Source organism: Lithobates pipiens, unplaced genomic scaffold (assembly GCF_037356315.1).
Source record: "Lithobates pipiens isolate NorthernLeopardFrog02 unplaced genomic scaffold, aLitPip1_a1.2 Scaffold_25, whole genome shotgun sequence".
In the NCBI taxonomy this organism is placed as follows: Eukaryota; Metazoa; Chordata; class Amphibia; order Anura; family Ranidae; genus Lithobates; species Lithobates pipiens.
Window position 1 is genome coordinate 150,769,570 of NW_027507787.1, and position 21,872 is coordinate 150,791,441.

Below are 21,872 nucleotides of genomic sequence, written 5' to 3' on the forward strand. Positions count from 1 at the left end.
AAAAATCTCTGTGAAGGGTAAAGCTGAGAGTGTAGTTGTCACAAGTACTAACCCTTGCCCACTCTATCCAAAAAAAGCTTTAGCATTAGATATATTCTTGAAGGGAATGGGTTTTCCTAAACCAAGCAGCCAATCAGGGAGCAAGCTATAACATCAATACATACCAATGGGGCAGGTGGGAACTTCGCATGCGTCCCATCTCAATTTCTTCTTCTCATCCAGGTAATAGCACCATGGTTTTTCCGCTGCATCAGGATTCCTGCGTGGATGTGACAGAAGTAAGACTTGGAGGTACATAGAGTACATCAACCAGTTAAGCATGACCCAATAAATACAAGCTAGCTACTAAGGGTAGCACCACCACAGCCTGATAATTTCGGACTGAAACCAAACTTCCAAAAAAAACAACAACACATAACTAGACAACTGTAAAAAATTATAGATAATGTATTAAAGCTAAAAGTTGAATCTGTTTATATTATGCCTTCCCTGGTTCTTCCACCCCCTCATATAATTTTTTTTTTTTTAATAAAACCTTTCCATTTTCTTTGCATACTTTATTTTAGACATATCACTGGGTCTCTGCGATTTTCTATTCAATGCAGGCAGGGTGCTGTAAATAACTGAAAACATGCTTCACCCTCAGTACACCTCTGAGGAGCCCTTGATCCTGGTGCAATCAGTAGGCTGGCTCTTGGGAGGACTTATGATACCTTGATGGGTGGATTTCAGTCTGGAGGAGTGGGCGTTCATTGGCAGGCTGTATTTGTATGTAGGCTACCTACCTTAAGTAATGCTCACGTGTGATTTTGAGCCTCTGTGACTGAAAGAACTAAAATCCAGTAAACAAAAGGGGTGGATGAGGGACAGCCAGGCTGACAAGGAAAGGGCTAGATGGTCCTGCAAATCCTCCAGCCAGGAAATGTGGCAGGCTGTATCTGACTTGCTGCAACTTCTAATGCACATTGTGAGAAGCTCACAGTGTGCAGTGAAATTAGAGTTAGCCATTTCAGTACAGGGGAGGAGCCTATATAATGTGCAAGACTAAAGGGAAGGCTGGAGGTCAGATTTAAATAATTATAAACAATTCATCAAATTAAAATAATCATACCCTAACCCAAAACACAATTAAAAAAGGGTGAACTTCATACATTTCACAAGGAAGCATATTCCTCTTCAAAAACAGATTTACAGCAAAAATATGTCATCCTGTATGTGTTTCAAAATGGTCACTAAACAGGGAAAGATCTGGGCCCTAACAGTGCTATAATGTATCTAACATACCACAAAATCTAATGTGATCATTAAGTTCCCAGGATGCAAACAAGGGATGAGCAAAATAAAGAACTTTTATTTTCTTATATTTTTTGGGCAATAATTGGGAGATGCTGGCTAAACGACCCCATTGTGGTCAAAATGATTTTGAGCCAGTGAAAGTTTGATGGTCTTTAAGGACACATGGGGCTTTAATTTGTGGTTTATGGTGGTGTATGTAGGTGAAGCTCATTCATTTCAAAACTGAATGTTAACAAAATTGGCAGGTTAAATGGGAATTTGTACAGTTTCTATGGACAGATTGGTGGACACCTTATGCAAGCCTAAACAATTTGGGCTTCCCAGACCTGGTGCGCTACTATTATTCATCCCCCCGGTCAGGGTGTTAGTCTGGTGTAAAGACATCCACAGGCCCTGTCTCCCATTGCCTTGAAGATGCTTCAATGGTTACGGGACACCATTTCAAGACCTCGGTAGCAAGTTATCACCACCATAGTTCTTGGCTTAATTCCCAGGCATCTTGGAGTTTAGAGTGTTTCCAACCACCATGATGTGATGCCATTGCGATTACTACATTCTCTGTATTATAAAGTGAATCCAGCAAGGATGGAGGGAACTTCTCATAATGGACACAACAGGTGTGAAGAGCCAGAATCTAAGGACAAAGATGTCACCACTGGAGTTCCTGAAAAAACACGAGGTGGCTTTTCTCTCTGTCATCTACTAAAAAGTGAAGTATTAGTTTTAGGACACCAGATCCTTTCATTTCTAGGGTGTTAGAAGTAGTAATGTTAGCAGTCAGCCATTAATGAATAAACCTACCGGCAAAAGTTGTGCTCCCCAATCCCGTGCTTCCAGATGTCTTGAATGAAGGCGTTGATATGCTCTCTACTCAAATGGTAAGAATCCCAGGGCAGGCAGGTGTGTCCAGTCTCTGTGCGACTGACATGGCCACGGTATCGAAATCCATTATTTCGGAAGCAGTCATGTGACTCTGGAGAATATTTTGATATGTTGTGTCAAACATAAAAGGAATAAAATGCTTCCCTAAATGAATATCACCTTGGCCATGTATAACCCTGTCCAAAATAGCAGGCAAATCCAATCTAGTCTTGACCATTCAAGCAAAACTCAAGCAATAGTCTTTTGTATCGGGTAGAATTAAGAAGAGTTTAATTCCTTCAGAAATGTTAGTGTTGTCTCTGACCCTATTGGGGAGTTCTTTAGCTTGCTTTTAGTTCAGATGTGACAGCAAGAGGTCTTCTTGAGTTAAATGTTCCAGTTGCCAACTCTAGTGTTAATTTTTTATATTTCTATAGAAATTACACTAGGGGAAATCTGTGTAGTGCTTACCCCCATAAGGGCTGCTGATTCACCTCAGGTTCCTTTCCCAGACTGGGTAGGGCATAGGGAGTTGTGGGATACTCCATGAACGCCAAACAGTACAGCATAGCTGGGACCTTGTTGAGTTCAGGTAGAAGCTGGGCTGCATAGAAGGGTAGTAGTAGCACTTCATGCTGGGATCTTTTCCTCCTGGACAAAAACAGGACTGCTCCAGACCCAGACTATTTTTATGCTCTACAGCCACCTACTGGGCACACCTCCCCAGAGATTGTCTGAGACTCCATAAATATTTAGACTGCTTTTTTGACCCGCTCCACTGTTATGTTGTGGAGCTTTCCAAAAGACAGGGAAAAGCAATCAAACCTGCAGCAAGTGAGACACTGGTCCAAAACAATCAGAATCTGCTACGCTGATTATAGAGGAGCCAAAAAAAACTACATTTACCTTGTCTATTCAGTAATCTACCTGGAAGAGCACTACAGCTCTATAGGAATTTATAGAGAATCTTTATAGTCGACAGGGCCTAGGTTTTTAGCTCACAGCCAAGATTTGACTTCCTCATCAAGGTGAGAAGACAGCTGAAGATGTCCCATGTAGGATCATGGATACCAGCAAAAAAATAAGGGTCAAACTCTTCCTAATTTCCACCAGTTTGGTGAAACTATACTTTAAATTGGCTAATCCTGGCCATAAATTATGTATATCCTGGTCATAAATGATTAGACAAAATAACTACTAGACAAGCCTAATCTATTCTAATCTTGGCTACATATTAAGCAAAGACCAACCTTCATCAAATGTTTCTAATCCTTTTCCATTCTTTTTACAGTTCCCTTAAACACATCTAGTCTATTCTAACCCAGAAGATAAATGGTACCTAAACCAACTCTGGACACTGCCATACAATCCTCCCCAGGTCAGTTATATCTGACATTTCCTGGACAATCACCATTGTTTTCAACAAGATAAGACAAGTCATTGAGGTGAAAGATATAAAGCTAGACTGGACTGTGTCCCAAATTTTGTCTGTCATTTTATCTATTCTAAATTTCACTATCAACCACAAAGAACATTACAGATCTTAAGCTGGCCATACATGGATTCAAATTTGGCTGGCTCGGCAGCTGGTTCAGGACCAGTCAAGTTTCAATTCATGTACTGATGGACGTCTGTACAACCTGTTGGAGTATTTTGACATAATCAGCGCCTCCGGCTATTGCTGGCAGTGCTGATCAGTGTATTCTGATGGCGGGGAAGTTTCCTCACTGTCAGAATGCAATAATTTAGCAGTAGATTTCCCCCCATTCACAATAAGTGAGTGGATGGAGGAATTAAGTCATTTTTTTGTTCAACCTGTTGGTTGAACGTAAAAAAAAGAGAAAAAATTAAGAATCATAAATAGGTTGTTTTCATTTATGGTTGGATACAAAGATACAATTCATTTGGCAAAAGCTATTTTTTGCCTGACATTTGCACAAACCTTACTATGGTCACCATAACAGCAGATAGATGCTACAGAATCGGGGATAAGGCACATCATCATACTATCATGGAGAAAACAGTAGTGGTTGGTTGGATAAGATTTTCTAACCTGTTTCATTGCTTTTCTTTCCTGCTAATATTGTTCAGTTCAGGGATATTTGCTACCAGCACAGATAAGAAATTGAAAACCAATGGGAATGGAGATTAGGTGATGAACATTTCATGTTATGGCCACCTTAATCATGGAATCTCCAGACATTCATTACCTTTTTATACCCGATAGAAAAATACAAATATCATGAAAATAAAGAACCATTTGTATTATAATAATAATTAGTACATACACACCTATTTCACAAAACTTCCCTTTGTGACTCTTCGTACAGACACAGGCAAACTTGTTAAGCCTCTTCGCCACACAGGTTCCTCCGTTCTTACACGGGTTCTGCTTGCAGACTTCTTCCACTGACACAAAATAGAGGAGTTTTAACATACAAAAGGTAGACTCCACATATCCCAGAAATAACTTCAATATGTTGAATTTCCACAATAGTTGATAAGAATTTTTTCCAAGGTGAAGGGAAATTTCCTGTTAGAGAGTTGTCACTGGAACAAATGTCCCCATTGGGATCTTTCTAGTGGTCTCCAGGACCAATAGTAAGGGCAAACATAACCCTGCCCTACACTAAAACAAAAAACAAATGAGCTAAATCACACTGGGTAGCCACAACACCTTCTCTATCCTGTATTGGTTGTGCTAATTAGACATATGCACGCTGGAAATTTTCGTTTAGTTTCAGATGCAATCATTCATTGAAGAATTTTGTTTTGTCATATTCGTTATGTTGAACTGATTCGTTTTTGGAATTTGTTTTGTATCTTCATTGGTCCGGTTGGATATAAAAAAAAATTGCAGTTTTTCCAGAAGATTGCTACAGTATATATTCCATATATTATCAATTATAACAGATTTAGTATTTTCAGACTAGTCTAACCCACCAAGAGAAATGGCATGAGCTGATTGGACAATATCGACTGGCATCATGTACATCAGCTGCTGACTTTTAATAGGACATGTACCTGTCCTGGAGTTCAGCAATGTCGGCACCGCAGCTGATGTTTCCATCAGCTGTTGGGTGCTGCCGCAGCCATTGCTGGTAGGGGAACCCGATAGTGAAGCATTATGGCTTTGCGTCAGGTCACTACTGCGCATGCATGAGGAACCGCTGCGCTCCCCTACTGGCCCAACGTCAGGCGAAGGAGGAGGGAGCCCCTCCCCCCTGAAAGGTGCCAAATGTGGCACTGGAGGGGGGGAGGAAACAAATGAGCGAAAGTTCCACTTTTGGAGAAAGAAACAAAACGCACATGTCTAGTCCTAATGGTGGTGGGTCTAGGGTGGGTAGGAAATAGCTGTCATTTCTCTACTCTTCCCAAGCTTAGACACTTTGTGTGCAAAATTTTTAAGCTCCATCAATATCAGTTTGGGAGGGGAAGGTCATATTTGGACATCTTTGCTTTGGGTGCCAAAGGAACTTGTCCCAGAACTGTCTACTGTATGTTACATGAGGTTAACAATTTGTACAATTTTAAAAGTCATAAACACTTCATACCTAGGTGGCAGGACAGTCCGTGGTATGGGTAATGGCATCGACACTTGTAGTAAGGAGCCAGTTTCTTTAGGACACACTCTCCATTGGGGCATGTGGTATTTTTACACGGGCGAATGACTACAATCAAATATAAATTAAATGTAATTTTCAACACAATGAAGAGCAGACATTTTCTGTGGGACAACAAGATTGTAACACCAGGTCCCCCAATTGATGAAATTTTTAGGAACAAATACGAATAAATTTATTACATAGCCACAAATTTATATTAAAATTCAGCCCACCTTTCAGTTTAAATGGTTACATAAATTTGGAGTGCTTCAAAACAAAAGGTGTCCAATATCTAAAACATTTATTCTCAACCATGGTTCCATGGAACCCTAGAATTCCTCCAGAGGTTGCTAGGGGTCCCATGAGCTGTGGCTGAGTGGCTCCCAAATGATGGGGCCTGCATAATCCTGGGGCCAACACCATTTGGCAGTGTCAGCAGTATTATACCAGTTATCTTTTTTGCTGTCTGTAAGGGTGACATTCTAACCAACCGGAATGCTACTCCATTAACTCAGGAAACTATACAAAAATCAATGCCTCCCTTCACTTTCTCTCCAGGCTGGGGTACCATTCAGATCCAGCGGAACCTACAGTGGAGACAACAGACTGCAGCTGCCTACAAGCTCGCTAACTCAACCTAGGCAAAGTCACTGGACTGGAGCGAATGGATGGCTTCTTAACAATAAAAGGTGGGGCTTTTTTAAGAAATAATACTATTGCTGTATATTGTGACAAGGAACATATTCATGCAATCTTGTAAAGTCACTGAAAATTTTGATTATTCTTCTCTCACCTTTCTCACAGTTTACTCCGATGAAGAATTCGTTGCAGCGGCATATGTATCCCCGTTCGGTAGCCACACATGTCCCATGGTTAAAACACGGGTGCGATAGGCAGGGATCTATGGAAAATTGAATGACACAACATACTGATTTTCTACACTGAATTTCTATTACAACAATATTTATCAGTCTGATGTTTGATGGAAACGCTGCATGCAGAGATGTCACTGTGGGGTTAGCAAGCTGCTACTAGAAGGTAATATAAGGTAAAAGCGGCATTAAAGCCAAAACCAAAAATGTAATGTAGCGGTCTTCTCTTCTGGACCTCTAGAGGCCTGGTGGTGACTTCCAGAGTCAGGGAAAGCTGACCTCCATCTTTGTAGAGTGGGTTACCAGGCATGGTGGGTATAATGCAAGATAAAAGGATGGGTGCCAGTCAGTTTTTGAACTGAGATTTATTGTCTCTTAACAAGAAATGTGGGAGAGAGGGTTAGGGCCAGGACACCCTTAGGTAGATGCAATGACAATTAGCAGACTCTGAGACACAATAGGCATAGCTATACAGTTCAAAGCCTCCAGTCCGATGCAACCTCTGTATTGGCAGAATCGCTGTCTCCTATGGCAACTAAGCTTTTAACAGTTTCCAAAGATCTTCACACATAGAACTTGGCAACAGAGTACGGTTCTTCTCTTATGTCACATATTCCCACTGTAAGTCTTCAATCACTGAGCTCCCAGTCTCTCACCAGATCCCAGCCGCCCGCTGGATCCCCTGAGCTCTTCTACAGCTAACTTCTCAAGCGTCACCCCCGCTAACCTGCTGGGTCCCCGGGTTGACACTTGCTGAAGCTTTCCCACTTTTTCACCATCCCCGGCTAGTAAGGAGACTGCTCTGGTACTTCTTCAGGCTTACTCACAGTAGTCTCTTAGTGGCAACTGCTTCCCCTTTACCCTACCTCCCAACTTATTGGGATGGGAATAAGGGACACCTATTCTCAAAGGTATGTAGACATAGGACACAGCCCCTGCCCTGCCCCCTTAAAGAATTATACAAACAAATTGTGCGTTAGACCCACAAGTTTTTTTTTTAACATTACTATTCCTTTATATTGGCTTTTGAAATGTACAAATGCAGCAATTTTAGAAATAAGTTGAAAGGTTTAGCACTGGGAAACACTTTTTGAAAGATAAAAAGTGCAGAGGGACATTGTTTCAAATCAGGGCCAGTCCCTCAAAATCAGGGAGCTTTGCCTTTATCTCCGACCACGACTGCCCCCCCCGTCTGGCAGAACCTCTGTAACTCGAAATGAACTCCAATCCTGCAATGCCAACCCTACGCTGCTTCTCCTGGATAGGCCTCAGGCAGCCTAACAGCCAGATGTCCCTGGGATAGGCCGCAAGCTACTGGCCTACCCGGGACGACCTAGCACAGGGGGTAAATTTGGACCACATCATTGTTAATCTAGGAGGTGGGGGTGCTGGATGTACTAGAAGATTTAAATGCACATCAAAGCCAAACATTAATTAATACTTTATAAGCAATTACAGTAAACAGTTTTTTTTCCCTTTTGGGATAAAGGTTTTACATAAGCTGATCATTGTAAACACCCCTGTCAGTGGTAAATGGTTTGTCTTATCCCTGTGACTGATACATTTGCAAGGAAGCATGTTCTTTTGAAAAATAATAGACTTACTGGCCAAATCACCAGGTGAAAATAAGGGAAAGAAAGCCTAAAAAAGAAACGCAGAATGCAGCCATCACATCTAAGAATTGGTAATCTGCAATGTAAGAAATGTTTGCTTTTGAGTTTAATACTGCTTTAAAAAGAAAAGGGGGGATGCTTATACATAGACGACAATTAATGCATTGACACACAATACATATGATTTTGAAGCAAACGCCTTTTTAAAGTTTATGTTGTAACCTTCCCAACAAAAAATAAAATAAAAATCCGAAGAGGATATCAAAGAATGTGTAAAGTAAATGTCTGGCTCTCTCTTCTGTAAACTAAACCCCCCCCCCCCCCCCCCAAAAAAAAAAAAAAAAAAAAAAAAATGTTGTTGTAATATCCACTTTCAGTTCAGATATTTCACCCCTGCAATGCTTCTTTTCTGTCACTAGATGCCCCGAGTCTTATTGCCAGCATCATTCAAACCACTTCCTCTGAGCCCAAGGCATCCTGGACCCACCCCACCCTGTGACTGGACAGTGAAAGGAGAAGCAGCACAGTGATTAGTTCATCCCATCACTCTGATCTCTCTTCTTATCAGTATGCATGAACTGGTTGCCTCCTTCTGCTCCTTTTTCCTGTCACACACCAGATCTGCTGTTTGGGAATTGAAAGAGGCTAATAATTGGCCAAATGTAGGTTCATACACTGCATTAAAAAAAAAATACATATTTGAATCTATTACAGCTACTTTAAAGATGAATTCCAGATATGTCTACTTTTCCATAGTTACATCCAGCTTGGATGTGCCATACCCATGGGTTCCCCGTGAAAGCTGGAAATCACTGTAGGTAGATACCACTACTCCACTGATTGCCACTGGCTTCTGGGTCCCATGCTGACAAGGATGAGGAGGAGATTGTGACATCACCGCACCATTTCTCTACCTCCTCCAATCAGGGAACGCTTTGCATTAATTGAAAAAATGAGAAGTGTACGCTGATCATGCTGAGTGAGCGCCCTCCTGTGTTCAGTAATCAGCAATGCGACCGCTTGACATGGGAACCTAGTGGAGGTAGCAGTGTCTACTACAGTGATTTCCAACTTTCAGAGGTATATATCCATAGTTATATTGGTCCAAGCTGAATCAATGTAACTATACAATATAGCCATATCTGAAATTCAGCTTACAGAAAATGTAAAGCCATTTTTTAGCTTACAATATATGTATGTATGTCCCCGTGCAAAGATTTCCCCTCTATTCTAGTCCTGGTGACAACCTCATAATTTTGGATTTCTCATCACTCTCTGACTTGGTGACACCAGGACAAATAGAGTGACAGCGCTTGGCAGCGTATGTGTTTTTTCAGCGATGGTTGCTAAGAAAACTTCATTCATCTTAATGCTAAATAACCTGTATTTATATAGTGCCCACATAGAGTGTGCTGGATCTAAAATTTTTGTTTGTTTGTAGAGAATTCCGACGGACAAAATGCCACGCATGCTCAGATTAAATTACGAGACTAAAACTATTGGCTACTGGCCTCTACGTAGTCCCATCGTACGTACCGAACGTCACCGGGTTCCAAACGATCGGATTTTCCGACAACTTTGTCCGACCATGTGTATGCATCACAAGTTTCGGCCAAAATCCATTGGAAAAAATCAGACGGATTTTGTGGTCGGAATGTCCGACTGCGTGTACGGGGCATTAGGCTGATTAGAACAGATGCCACCAATGGTGCTACAGTAAGATGGAGAAATGTTGGCTCTTTAGAATACATTAGATGTTTATAGAGAGGCACAGGAAACCCTTTACTTTATATCGGTAGCTATACAGGGTTTTTATTCAGCAGGAACATATGGGAACAGATCTATTGTTGCTGGGGTCTGTTATTGCTAGGGGGGCTATTGTTGTCGGAGGGGAGTTATTATTACTTGGCGGAAATCTATTGCTGCTGGAAGTAACTTACACTATATTGCCAAAAGTATTGGGACACCTGCCTTTACACGCACACGAACTTTAATGACATCCCAGTCTTAGTCTGTAGGGTACAATATTGAGTTGGCCCACCCTTTGCAGCTATTAACAGCTTCAACTCTTCTGGGAAGGCTGTCCACAAGGTTTAGGTGTGTGTCTATGGGAAAGTTTGACCATTCTTCCAGAAGCGCATTTGTGAAGTCAGGGACTGATGTTGGATGAGAAGGTCTGGCTTGCAGTCTCAGCTCTAATTCATCCCAAAGGTGTTCTATCGGGTTGAGATCAGGACTCTGTGCAGGCCAGGTAAGTTCCTCCACCCTAAACTCGCTCATCCGTGTCTTTATGGACCTTGATTTATGCACTGGTCCAAATCATTTGGTGGAGAGAGGATTACGGTGTGGGGTTGCTTTACAGAGGTTGGGCTTGGTTCCTTAGTTCCAGTGAAGGGAACTCTTAAGACTTCAGCATACCAAGACATTTTGGACAATTTCATGCTCCCAACTTTGTGGGAACAGTCTGGGGATGGCCCATTCTTGTTCCAACATGACTGCTCACCAGTTTGGGGTGGACGAACTTGACTGGCCTGCACAGTCCTGACTTCAACCCGATAGAACACCTTTGGGAGGAATTAGAGCAGAGACTGCGAGTCAGGCCTTCTTGTCCACATCAGTGCCTGACCTTTACAAATGCGCTTCTGGAATAATGGTCAAACATTCCCATAGACACACTCCTAAACTAAAGACTGGGATGTCATTAAAGTTCATGTGTGTGTAAAGGCAGGCATTCCAATACTTTTAGCAATGTACAGTGCCTTGAAAAAGTATTCATACCCCATGACATGTTCCACATTTTGTCATGTTACAACCAAAACGGAAATATATTTTATTGGGATTTTATGTGATAGACTAAAATAAAGTGGCACATAATTGTGAAGTGGAAGCAAAATAATAAATGGTTTTCAACATTTTTTTATAAATAAATATCTGAAAAGTGTGGCGTGCATTTGTGTTCAGCCCCCTTAAAGTGTTTGTAAACCCTTACAACCAACTTTGACCTACAGGTAAGCCTAGATTAAGGCTTACCTGTAGGTCCAAGAAATATCTCCTAAACCTACACAGTTTAGGAGATATTTGGCGAAAGACAGGCACCGCTGTCTACGGCGCATGCGGTCAACGGCAATATGCCGCGAGTGGCGGCTCCCGTGCGCATGCGCAGGAGTGACGTCATTGCGGCTTCGCCGAATGACAGAGGTGGAGCGGCGAGACCAACCAAGAAGATGGATGCGCCGGACTACAGGGGACAGCGGTGACTTCGCTGGCTCCTGTGTCAGGTAAGTGACACATAATGGACTACTATGCATGCATAGTAGTCCATTATGCTTTACCTTTGCAGGGAATGAAAGAGGAAGTAAACTCATCAGGGTTTACTTCCTCTTTAAGGCCCAGTTCACATTTGTGAGATGCCAGACATCGCATGTAATTCGCAGCGCGCTGCTGTTCACATTATATGCGATGTCTGTGCGGTTCAATTTCAGCCATACAGATAGTATGGCTGATATCGCACCGCATTTGGTCCAAACACGCACAGGACCCTTTTTTCTGTTCGGACCAGAATTGGATTGCATGTGTGTTCACACATATGCAATCCGATTCATGTCCGAACTCTCAGTTCGCAGTGCAATACGTGAGCTGAAATGGGGGTGTCGTTAACATATAATGACACGCCTCAGCAGTTTGCATATGGCAGTGTGAACTTCCATGCGAGTTGGGTGCGATGCAAATCCGCCGTTGATTCTCGGTTCTCGTATCGCACAAGTGTGAACCAGGCCTTACTCTGATACCCCTAACTAAAATCTAGTGAAACCAATTGCCTTCAGAAGTCACCTAATTAGTAAATAGAGTCCACCTGTATGTAATGTATTCTCAGTATAAATACAGCTGTTCTGTGAAGCTCTCAGAGGTTTGTTAGAGAACCTTAGTGAACAAACATCATCATGATAAAGTTGTGGAGAAATTTAAAGCAGGGTTAGGTTATAAAAAAATATCCCAAGCTTTGAACATCTCACGGAGCATTGTTCAATCCATCATCCGAAAATGGAAAGAGTATGGCACAACTGCAAACCTACCAAGACATGGCCGTCCACCTAAACTGACAGGCCGGGCAAGGAGAGCATTTATCAGAGAAGCAGCCAAGAGGCCCATGGTAACTGGAGGAGCTACAGAGATCCACAGCTCAGGTGGCAGAATCTGTCCACAGGACAACTATTAGTTGTGCGCTCCACAAATCTGACCTTTATGGAAGAGTGGAAAGAAGAAAGCCATTGTTGAAAGCCATAAGAAGCCCCGTTTATCAGTTTGTGAGAAGCCATGTGGGGGACACAGCAAACATATGGAAGAAGGTGCTCTGGTCAGATGAGACCAAAATTGAACTTTTTGGCCTAAAAGCAAAAAGCTATGTGTGGTAGAAAACTAACACTGCACATCACCCTGAACACACCATCCCCACTATGAAACATGGTGGTGGCAGCATCATGTTGTGGGGATGCTTTTCTTCAGCAGGGACAGGGAAGCTGGTCAGAGTTGATGGGATGGATGGAGCCAAATACAGGGCAATCTTAGCAGAAAACCTGAAAACTAGTCTGCAAAAGACAGGGCAACAACCCTAAACATACAGCCAGAGCTACAATGGAATGGTTTATATCAAAGCATATCCATGTGTTAGAATGGCCCAGTCAAAGTACAGACCTAAATCCAATTGAGAATCTGTGGCAAGACTTGAAAATTGCTGTTCACAGACGCTCTGCATCCAATCTGACAGAGTATGAGCTATTTTGCAAAGAAGAATGGGCAAAAATGTCACTCTCTAGATGTGCAAAGCTGATAGAGACATCCCCAAAAAGACTTACATAGTTACATAGTTAGTTAGGTTGAATAAAGACACCAGTCCATCAAGTTAAACCTGAGTGAGTGTCTACAATTGTCCCTATCCCTGTACACAGCACACTCACTTAGGTCCCTACCCTCAAGGAGCCCACAATCCAAGGTCCCCATTCATATACTAGGGTCAATTATGGACAGAAGCCAATTAACCTACCTGCATGTCTTTGGAGTGTGGGAGGAAACCGGAGTACCCGGAGGAGACCCACACAGGCACAGGGAGATCATGTAAACTCCAGGCAGGTAGTGTCGTGGTTGGGATTTAAACCAGCGACCCTTCTTACTGCTAGGTGAGAGTGCTAACCACTACACCACTGTCCTGCGCTGTGACTTGTAGCTTTAATTGCGGTGAACGGTGGTTCTACAAAGTATTGACTCAGGGGGGTGCCATACAAATGCAAGCCACGCTTTTCACATATTTATTTGTAAAAAAAAAATGTAAAACAATTTAGCATTTTCCTTCCACTTCCAAATTATGTGCCACTTTGTGTTGGTCTATCACATAAAATCCAAATAAAATACATTTAATGTGGAAGATTTCAAGGGCAATGAATACTTCTTCAAGGCACTTTATTTATGTTGGCAGTCTATTATTGCTGGGTAAGGGGATTTTATGTTGTGGGGGGGGTCAATTATTGCTTGAAGGGATCTACTGTTGGGGGAGAGGTCAACTGCTGCTGGCTTCTCGGAGATGTGTTGTTGCTTATGGTGGTCTATGGTTGATGGGGTGGATATATTGTTGCTGGGGGGGGGGGGTCTGTTGTTGATGGGGTAGATATATTGTTGTTTGGGGGGGTCTGTTGTTGATGGGGTGGATATATTGTTGCTGGGGGGGGGGGTCTGTTGTTGATGGGGTGGATATATTATTTCTGGGGGGGGGGTGTTGTTGATGGGGTGGATCTATTGTTGCTGAGGGGGTCTATTGCTGCTAGGGTGCATCTGCTATTGATGGGGGGCTATTGTTGCTGTCTGCATGGAATCTATTTTACTGATTGACAAATTCCATACAAACTACTTAGCATCACAAAATAGTACTTGGTTCTTTATTCTCTAAAAGGGGCAATACTAGGAGGTAGGCAGAGGGTGGAACCAAGGGACAGTGCTCAGAGGTGGATGAGGGGCAGAGACAAGGGCTCATTATGAATGGAGAATGGAGAATACCTGCACCTATTCAGTGAGCCCGCAGCAAAAAGACAAAAAGAATAGGCGCAGGGCGGGCATGACTGGGTTAACAGTGGAAGAATGGAAAGCAAGAGGAGGGGCTTAGGTGCCGAGGGGGGCGGGCTGGGGCAGAGCTAATTTATACTCCCGGTGCATCATGGGAGTTTAACAGAAGGTCAGGGGAAAAAGTTGATACAGCATGGCGTCGGTGGAGCTGCTCATGGCGCGGCTGAGGGAACAAGCGGCGGAGCAGGGGGATGGATGGTTGCAGGACACCTTGGAGGGTCTATTGCGGATGCCTGAGGAGCTTGGCGCGGAGGTGAGGAGCGGCACTAGGACACGCCGCTCACGGCCGCTCGAACGTTTTTCTCCGGCCCGTGAGGGGGGGCAGGGCGGGTGGCGGGCGGCGGTTCTGCGGCACGGGCGACAGCACCCCCGGCCAAGCGGCAAGCGACGGACTTTAATAGCTCTACTATCACTGATCCCAGGATGGCTGGGGTGGCCACGCGGTGGAGGCGAGGTGCGGAGGCAATGGCGGCCATGAACAGAAGGAGGGGTGAGTTGCAGAGCGCAGGCCCCGCCCCCCGGACGGATTCCAGAGCGATGGTGGAGGGTGTCAGCAGAGAGAGAGCTGGGGTCCCTGAGCTTGTTGCTGCAGCGGCAGGGGATGCTCCACGGATGGCCAGAGGACGGATGGGACCAGCGGAGACCAGAGCGGAGGCAGCCAGGTCCGTGGCACCATGCGCCAGATCTGGCAAAGCTGTCCACAAGTCACTGGGGGGGGCACGCAGCGCGCAGGAGGAGTCGCATGACCGCGGCTGCAGCGGCATCCAGGTCCGAGCTACCTGGAGGGCCGTCGTCTTCGGAGGATGAGGAGTTGGAGCTGAGGGACGAGAATGACTCGCGGGGGTGGACGAGCCGGCCCCCGCTTCCAGGAGGAGATCGGTGCTGGAGAACAGACATTCGGCTGATGGGGCGTCACCTGTGCAGCCTGGTAAGTCCCCTATACATGTGTCTGTTGCGTGTGATTCGGGTGCTACAAGGGGTGGGGGATGTGTGTGTGGGGAGGTTGGGTGTGATGGTACAGCGGGGCTTGGGGGTGACTCTGTGGGTTTGCTGGGGTTTTTGGCAGGGATTAAGGATTTGGTAACCAGGTTTGAGCAGGGTGCGAGGGCTGTGGCTGGGCCGGTGGCTGTGTGGGTTCCGGAGTCCGTGGGGGCGGTCGGGACAGGTGCTACGGTGGCCCCGCCGGTTGTGGAACCTTTGCCTGGTGGGAGCGCGGCGACTGGGGTGGTGGGGGCGGCGACGGCGCCCCCGGTTGGAGAGAAGGTTGTGAATGCGGCCGAAAAACCCGGTCGGCAGGACATTACGAGGTTGGCGGACGCAGCCAGTTGTGAGGTCTACGTTTGTTTTGAGGGGCCGTTAGGGGCTCATCTGAAACAGGAGGTGCGGGAGAAGTTGTGGAAGGGTGAGTATGTGGAGATATTCTCCCTTCTGCCGCTGGAGAAGTTCAACCTGGATAGGGTGAAGCCGGACGACTCCAAGAAGGAGGATGAAGAAAAGCGTAGGTACAGGTTGATACCGCAAACGTTTTCCAATTGGCTACAGGTGTTCGCTATCATGGCGAGTGTCATAGGCGAAAAGCACCCTGAACATTGTTCGGCGCTTTTCTGTTATCAGGATGCCATAGGGGAGGCCTACCAGGTCTATGGTGGAACGGCTTGGCTTCGTTATGCCGTGCGACCGGCGCTTCGGTGGGACCACAGGGACATTAGCTTGTAGATGCGATTGATGACGACGGCGAGGGCCCCGGGGCAGTTATTTCAGGGGGGGGGGGGCGGCGGACCTTCGTCCCCAGGACAGTCGGCCGGAAATAAAAAAGGGGTGTGCTGGCAATACAACTCCGGGGTGTGTAAGTTTGGGAGCGGCTGCAGGTTCAAACACGAGTGTTCCGGATGCGGCGGATCACACCCGGCGTCCAGATGCTTTAAACAAGGAAAGGGCCGCCCTGGAGAAGCTACCAACAAGAGGGAGGACCCCGGTGATGGTGGAAAGGATGCGGCCATTTCTCGGTAGGTATCCCGATAGGGCGGCGGCTCAGATTTTGGAATTGGGTTTTGCGCAAGGTTTTCGGATTCCGTGTTCGCTGGCAGTAGTTCCCCCATTGGCATCCAATCTGAAGTCAGCGCTGCAACATCCGGAGGTGGTTTCTGAGAAACTGCGGAAGGAAGTTGCATTGGGTAGGATGAGTGGCCCCTTTTCAACCCCTCCTTGGCCGGATTTGGTGGTGTCTCCGCTGGGTGTGGTGCCCAAGAGAGAGCCTAATAAGTTTAGGCTCATACATCACCTATCCTTTCCTAAGGGCGGGTCGGTTAACGATGCGATCGACCAGGAGACGTGCTCAGTGTCATATACGTCGTTTGATGCGGCGGTGCGCTGGGTGCGAAAGTACGGAAAGGGGGCGCTGATGGCCAAGGCAGATGTGGAATCGGCCTTTCGGTTATTGCCGGTTCATCCAGACAGTTTCCGTTTGTTGGGGTGCCATTGGGCTGACGGTTTCTACGTTGACCAATGCTTGCCGATGGGTTGTTGGATTTCGTGCACGTTGTTCGAACAATTTAGTTCCTTCGTGGAATGGGTGGTGCGGGATGTGTCCGGGGTGAATTCAATCATTCACTACCTGGACGATTTCTTGTGTATAGGGCCGGCGGGTTCTAAGCTATGCGCGATTTTGTTGGCAACATTACAACATGTGGTTTGGCATTCTGCTGGCCCCGGACAAGACGGAGGGACCTCGCACGGTCATCACGTTCTTGGGCATTGTCCTTGATTCCGAGGCCATGGAATGCCGGTTGCCGGAAGGTAAGCTGGTGGACTTGCAAAAGGAGATTGCTGGGTTGTTGGGTGCGAAAAAAGTTCAGTTGCGGGTTTTGCAATCAGTGTTGGGCAAGCTCAATTTTGCTTGCCGTATTCTGCCGATGGGGCGAGTTTTTAGCCGTAGGTTGGCGGCTAGTACTGCGGGTTTTCGGTCTCCTACGCATTTTGTGCGTTTAGTGCGGTCACACAAGGAAGACTTGAAGGTGTGGAACAACTTCCTAGAGTCTTTCAATGGTAGAGCTATGTGGATGTCAGGTCCGGTCAGCAATTTTGACCTGGAGCTTTTCACAGATGCTGCAGGTGCTTCGGGTTTTGGTGCCTTATTTTAGGGCCGCTGGAGTGCTGGCCCGTGGCCCCCTTCTTGGGTGTCTGCGGAATACACCAAAAATTTGGTTTTACTGGAACTGTTCCCGGTGGTTCTGGTGGTGGAGCTGTGGGGTGCAACGTTTAAGGACCTGAAGGTACGTTTTCACGTAGACAACATGGGGGTGGTGCAGGTTCTCAACAGGAACTCGGCATCGTCACCGCCGGTTGTGCGGTTGTTGTGACATTTGGTGTTGCGTTGTCTCCAAATGAATATTTTCCTTCATGCAGTGCACCTCCCGGGCGTGGAGAATGTGGTGGCGGATGCTCTTTCACGGTTCCAGTGGGAGAGATTTCGGGAGTTGGCGCCAGCTGCAGATCTGCATGGCACGCCGTGCCCCGCAGGGTTGTGGGAGATAGGTGTGGGTGAGTCTCTGGAGGGGAGTTGAACGGTCTTAGGGTTGGTGGCTGCAGGTGTGCTGACCGGGGGTGGGGGGGAATTTCCCCGTCCTTGGGAGTGGTATGGGGGAGTGACATAGGTATGTCGTAAATCAAACTGCAAACGCTTTGTTTTCGGTTGGTGTTTGTTTTCGGGCATTGGAGGCGATAGTTGGAGTTTCGTTCGCTGCTACCGGGTGCTGTTTGTGTTGGCGTATGGAAAACTTTTGGGTTGGGTTAAGTTGTCATGGCCAGTGGGGTGGTCTCGGGGAGTTTGGTGGATGGTTGCGGTGCTGGTACACACTACAGGGTGCATAGTTATGCAAAAAAAAAACACATGGCTGGGAAACTGTAGGGGGATTGTCCTTACTTAATGGTTGCATGGGGCTGCACTGAGGCGAGGTATGGTTGGTGTGTTTTTTGTGTTTGTGGATCGTAAGGGGTTTAAGGCTAAAATGGTTTGGGAGTTGGAGTGGTTTGTCATGCATGGTTTCTCTGTTTTCTTCTATTTTCAGATTCAGCGAAGGGTTTGGTCTGGATAATGGGCCATTCCTATGTTTGCTGGGGGGCACGGAGGGGTGATGCCAGGAGGGGGGGCAGACAGCTGGGATTTGCACGGCGGGAGGTCTGCATCAAATGGTTCGGCTTTCCTGGTATGTTATGGGGGAGGTTGGTTTCAGAGGTTCACCGTTTTGCGCTCAGGGATAGGCCCCCGGATGTTTTAGTCATTCATGCCGGGGGTAATGACCTAGGGTCGCGATCCATGAGTGACCTTACTAGGGACATTAAAGTGGATGTGGGGCAGTTGATGACCGATTTTCCTGAAACGGTCATTGTCTGGTCGGACATGGTGGCCCGCACGTCATGGCGGTTTGCCAGGTCCGTGGAGGGAGTTAATAGGGCAAGGAAGAAGGTGAACAGAGCGGTGAGCAACTTTATGGTTAGGAAAGGAGGTATGGCCATCCGCCATTTGGAACTCGAGTTTGAGACCTGGAGGTACCTGCGTGCTGATGGAGTACACCTGAATGATGTGGGCATTGACCTATGGACTCTGGGCCTGCAGGAGGGCATAGAAAGAGCGCTCCGGGTGTGGCGGGGCATTCGGGAATAAGTAGGTTACTCCCTCGTGCTGTGGCGGGTGTTGGTCTGTGCAGGGGAAGGATATATGGCAAAAGAAAAATTCAGGAACTATCGCTGGATGGCTCCTGATGGTGGTTTCCGGACAACTAAGGTTAGACGGAAAGTGTTATGGGGCACTGCGGACAGTGTTTGTCTCTGAGCCTGCTTGTCGGCTTGAGGCCTAATATTACACTTGGAGAGGGACCGCAGTGCCAGTTGGTTATTTGTTTTGGAGGTTTACAAAGTGCCTGCACAGACCAATGCCAGATAGTATTTATAACTGAAGTTTTATATTCATACAGAATTTTATTGAATTTATTTGTTATTTAAATAAAGTAGGCCGCTACGGCCTTTGTTACTCCAACTCGGTGTTGTCTCAAGTTAATGGGTGAAAAAGAGGGGTAAGTTGGGGGTTGGAATGATTCATATCTGGTATACAACAGTCATGTGAGAAAAAACAGCCCGGAATATATATATTTTGGCATTGTATAAGACAGAATATTCATCGGTCTGATATCATGGGATATATTTGGTACCCTCTATTCCATCATAGTAATATTGGCTCAGGGCGTACAGATTCTCTGCAATGCTTTCCCCCAGTTCTTTCAAAATACCTGCAGAAGATAAAGAGCAACATGTCAGGACCAAAACTTTGGTATGTAACCTACAAATACTGGCCAAATCAGGTCTTTATTATCTGCAGACAAATACTAAAATCTCCCTATGGAGTCCAGTCACAGTATTTATAAGCCCTGATGAAGGAGGAGAGTCTAAATCCCCAAAATGTGTTGGATGTTCTATGTGGTCTTGTTACAGGAAAATTTTAATAAACCCTTCACCCCTGCCCTGGTGTCTGGTTAAAAGGTTCTGAGTGCCCGGGGGAAACAATTGGCAATCATGTGGACATTGTGATTGTGTCAGGGCTGGGCTCAGCCCTTCCTTCTCTGAGCTGGCCACTCAGCTGTCGGCTAATTGGCAGCTCCTATCTCTCCACAGTTGCTCAGCTGTTGATGGTATCCTGCTCCTTAGTCCTGTCTACTTAAGCCTTCCAGTCCAGAGGATCTCTGCCTTTGCCTTGATCAACATCACAGAAATTATCTCCTGTGATCCTGTTCAGTGAAGACTGGCTTTGCTGACATCCCTTCTGTCTCCAGATCCTGCTTGCTGCTCCACTACATTGATCCCTGATGTTTGGCTTGTCTGACTATCCACCTCGGTTACTAAACTTTGGCTGTTTTGACTACGTTTGTTTTTTGTTTTTTTACTTTTATTATTAAAAAAGTGTGATTTAACTGCACCTCTGTCTTGGCCTGATTTCACGGTTTCTGACAGATTGGCTATCACAATGGTCACATGACTGGGAGCCTGAAACCACCGGCTACTGATCATTAGTGTGGACCAAGAGTTGTCTCTGACATCAGACGCACAGCGACACATACGTGCTTTAAAGTCCACCCTTTTTCTGCTGTACATATGTGATATGCCATTGGTAAGAGATTAAAAGAATTTGGACTCTTATATCTCTGCTCTTATGCTCTCATTAGACTCTACAGTTCACTGTCAGTGGCATGGCTTCATTTAGCAACAAAGTCATGTGATCACCATGCTGGCACTGATACTGAATAAGCCATGAAATCTTGCTATAGAGTTATACAAGAGGGTTATTTACCGTGATGGTGATGATGACTGGTTCGAGGAAAATGCTGTGGAGAGAAAAAACAAAAGTGTGATTGTTTAAAAGTATTTTTAAGGAGTGCCGTTTTAAGCCATGGTTGTAAAAATTACCTAAGAAGTAATTTTTCCATTTTACTTTTTCTATATACTTTTCGTATAGAGTTTGCATGTTCTCCTTGTGCTTGCGTATGTTTCAGACGGGTACCTTTGTGAGAGGGGCTTCGTGGTATCCCTACCCCCACTCCAGCCCTGCCAAGAACACTGTCCCTCCTGCTGAACCCAAACCTTCCACCATCTTGTGCCCTGCTCTTTGCAATAGGCCTTCACATGACATTCCCTGCTATACGGTAGATGTTCTCATCTCCAAGGGCTGAATGTCCTCACTTAGAAGCAGTGGCGACTGTTTTTTTTTTTTTTGGGTGGAGCAGCAAACAATCCACCCACGACACCCCCCTCCCCGTTGAAGGATGGCAGCCCCCCAATCCCCCCCTCAATGTCAGTCGGCTGCTGCACTTAACCCATCTCGTGGGGAGCGTGGTGGGCGGTGGCAGCTTCTTTCCGATCTGCTTGTTTGCTGCTCAGTTCCCCTGTGTGCGTCTTCTCCCACCTCTCCTCTGTGCTCCGTGCGTCTCCTGCTGGCTAATCCGATCTCCTGACCTGCTTGCTGATTGACCGGTAGGAGATTCAGTGTTACAATAGTGAATATTCATTCGCTATTGTAACACAACTGGGTGGGCTCAGACCGCAGTGCTCTGCACCCCGAGACTACCCTTTTTTGAATCATGTGCTTAAAAAAATGTTTTATTTTAGTCCATACCAGGTCCTTATCCGAGTATGCAGTCTGGCAGGTATTTTTCATTTTTTTTAAAAAGGATTTGTCAAAAACTGTCTCTGTGTTTTTATTACTTTGACACTTTTTACTATGTGCCCCTATTCATTCACATGGGGTGGGCCGGGATCTGGGGGCCCCCTTGGTAAAGGGGGCTTCCAGATTCCAATAAGACCCCCACAACTAATGGCCAGACAGAGCCCCCCCCCCCACCCTGAAGCACTCACCCTCCCATGTTGAGGACTTGTGGTCTGGCATGGTTCAGAAGGGGGTGCTCGCTTGCCCCCCCTTTCTTGACCTCCCAGGCAGCATGCCCAGATAAGGGTCTGGTATGTATTTT

At 45.9% G+C, this 21,872-nt stretch overlaps 1 protein-coding gene across 2 annotated transcripts in view; it reads right to left on the bottom strand.

Moving 5' to 3' along the window:
* Positions 1 to 21,872, bottom strand: part of HABP2 (hyaluronan binding protein 2) — a 62,437-nt gene that overhangs the window by 21,410 nt on the left and 19,155 nt on the right. The window contains exons 2-8 of one of the 2 annotated variants that reach the window (XM_077454997.1): positions 20,699 to 20,732; positions 19,566 to 19,643; positions 6,556 to 6,663; positions 5,712 to 5,828; positions 4,450 to 4,566; positions 2,098 to 2,269; positions 165 to 259 (exon numbers count right to left, since the gene is read on the bottom strand). In XM_077454997.1, coding sequence (XP_077311123.1) covers positions 165 to 259; positions 2,098 to 2,269; positions 4,450 to 4,566; positions 5,712 to 5,828; positions 6,556 to 6,663; positions 19,566 to 19,643; positions 20,699 to 20,732 — 721 coding nt within the window. The remainder of the gene's footprint in view (positions 1 to 164; positions 260 to 2,097; positions 2,270 to 4,449; positions 4,567 to 5,711; positions 5,829 to 6,555; positions 6,664 to 19,565; positions 19,644 to 20,698; positions 20,733 to 21,872) is intronic. The other variant, XM_077454998.1, reaches the window with a different exon arrangement.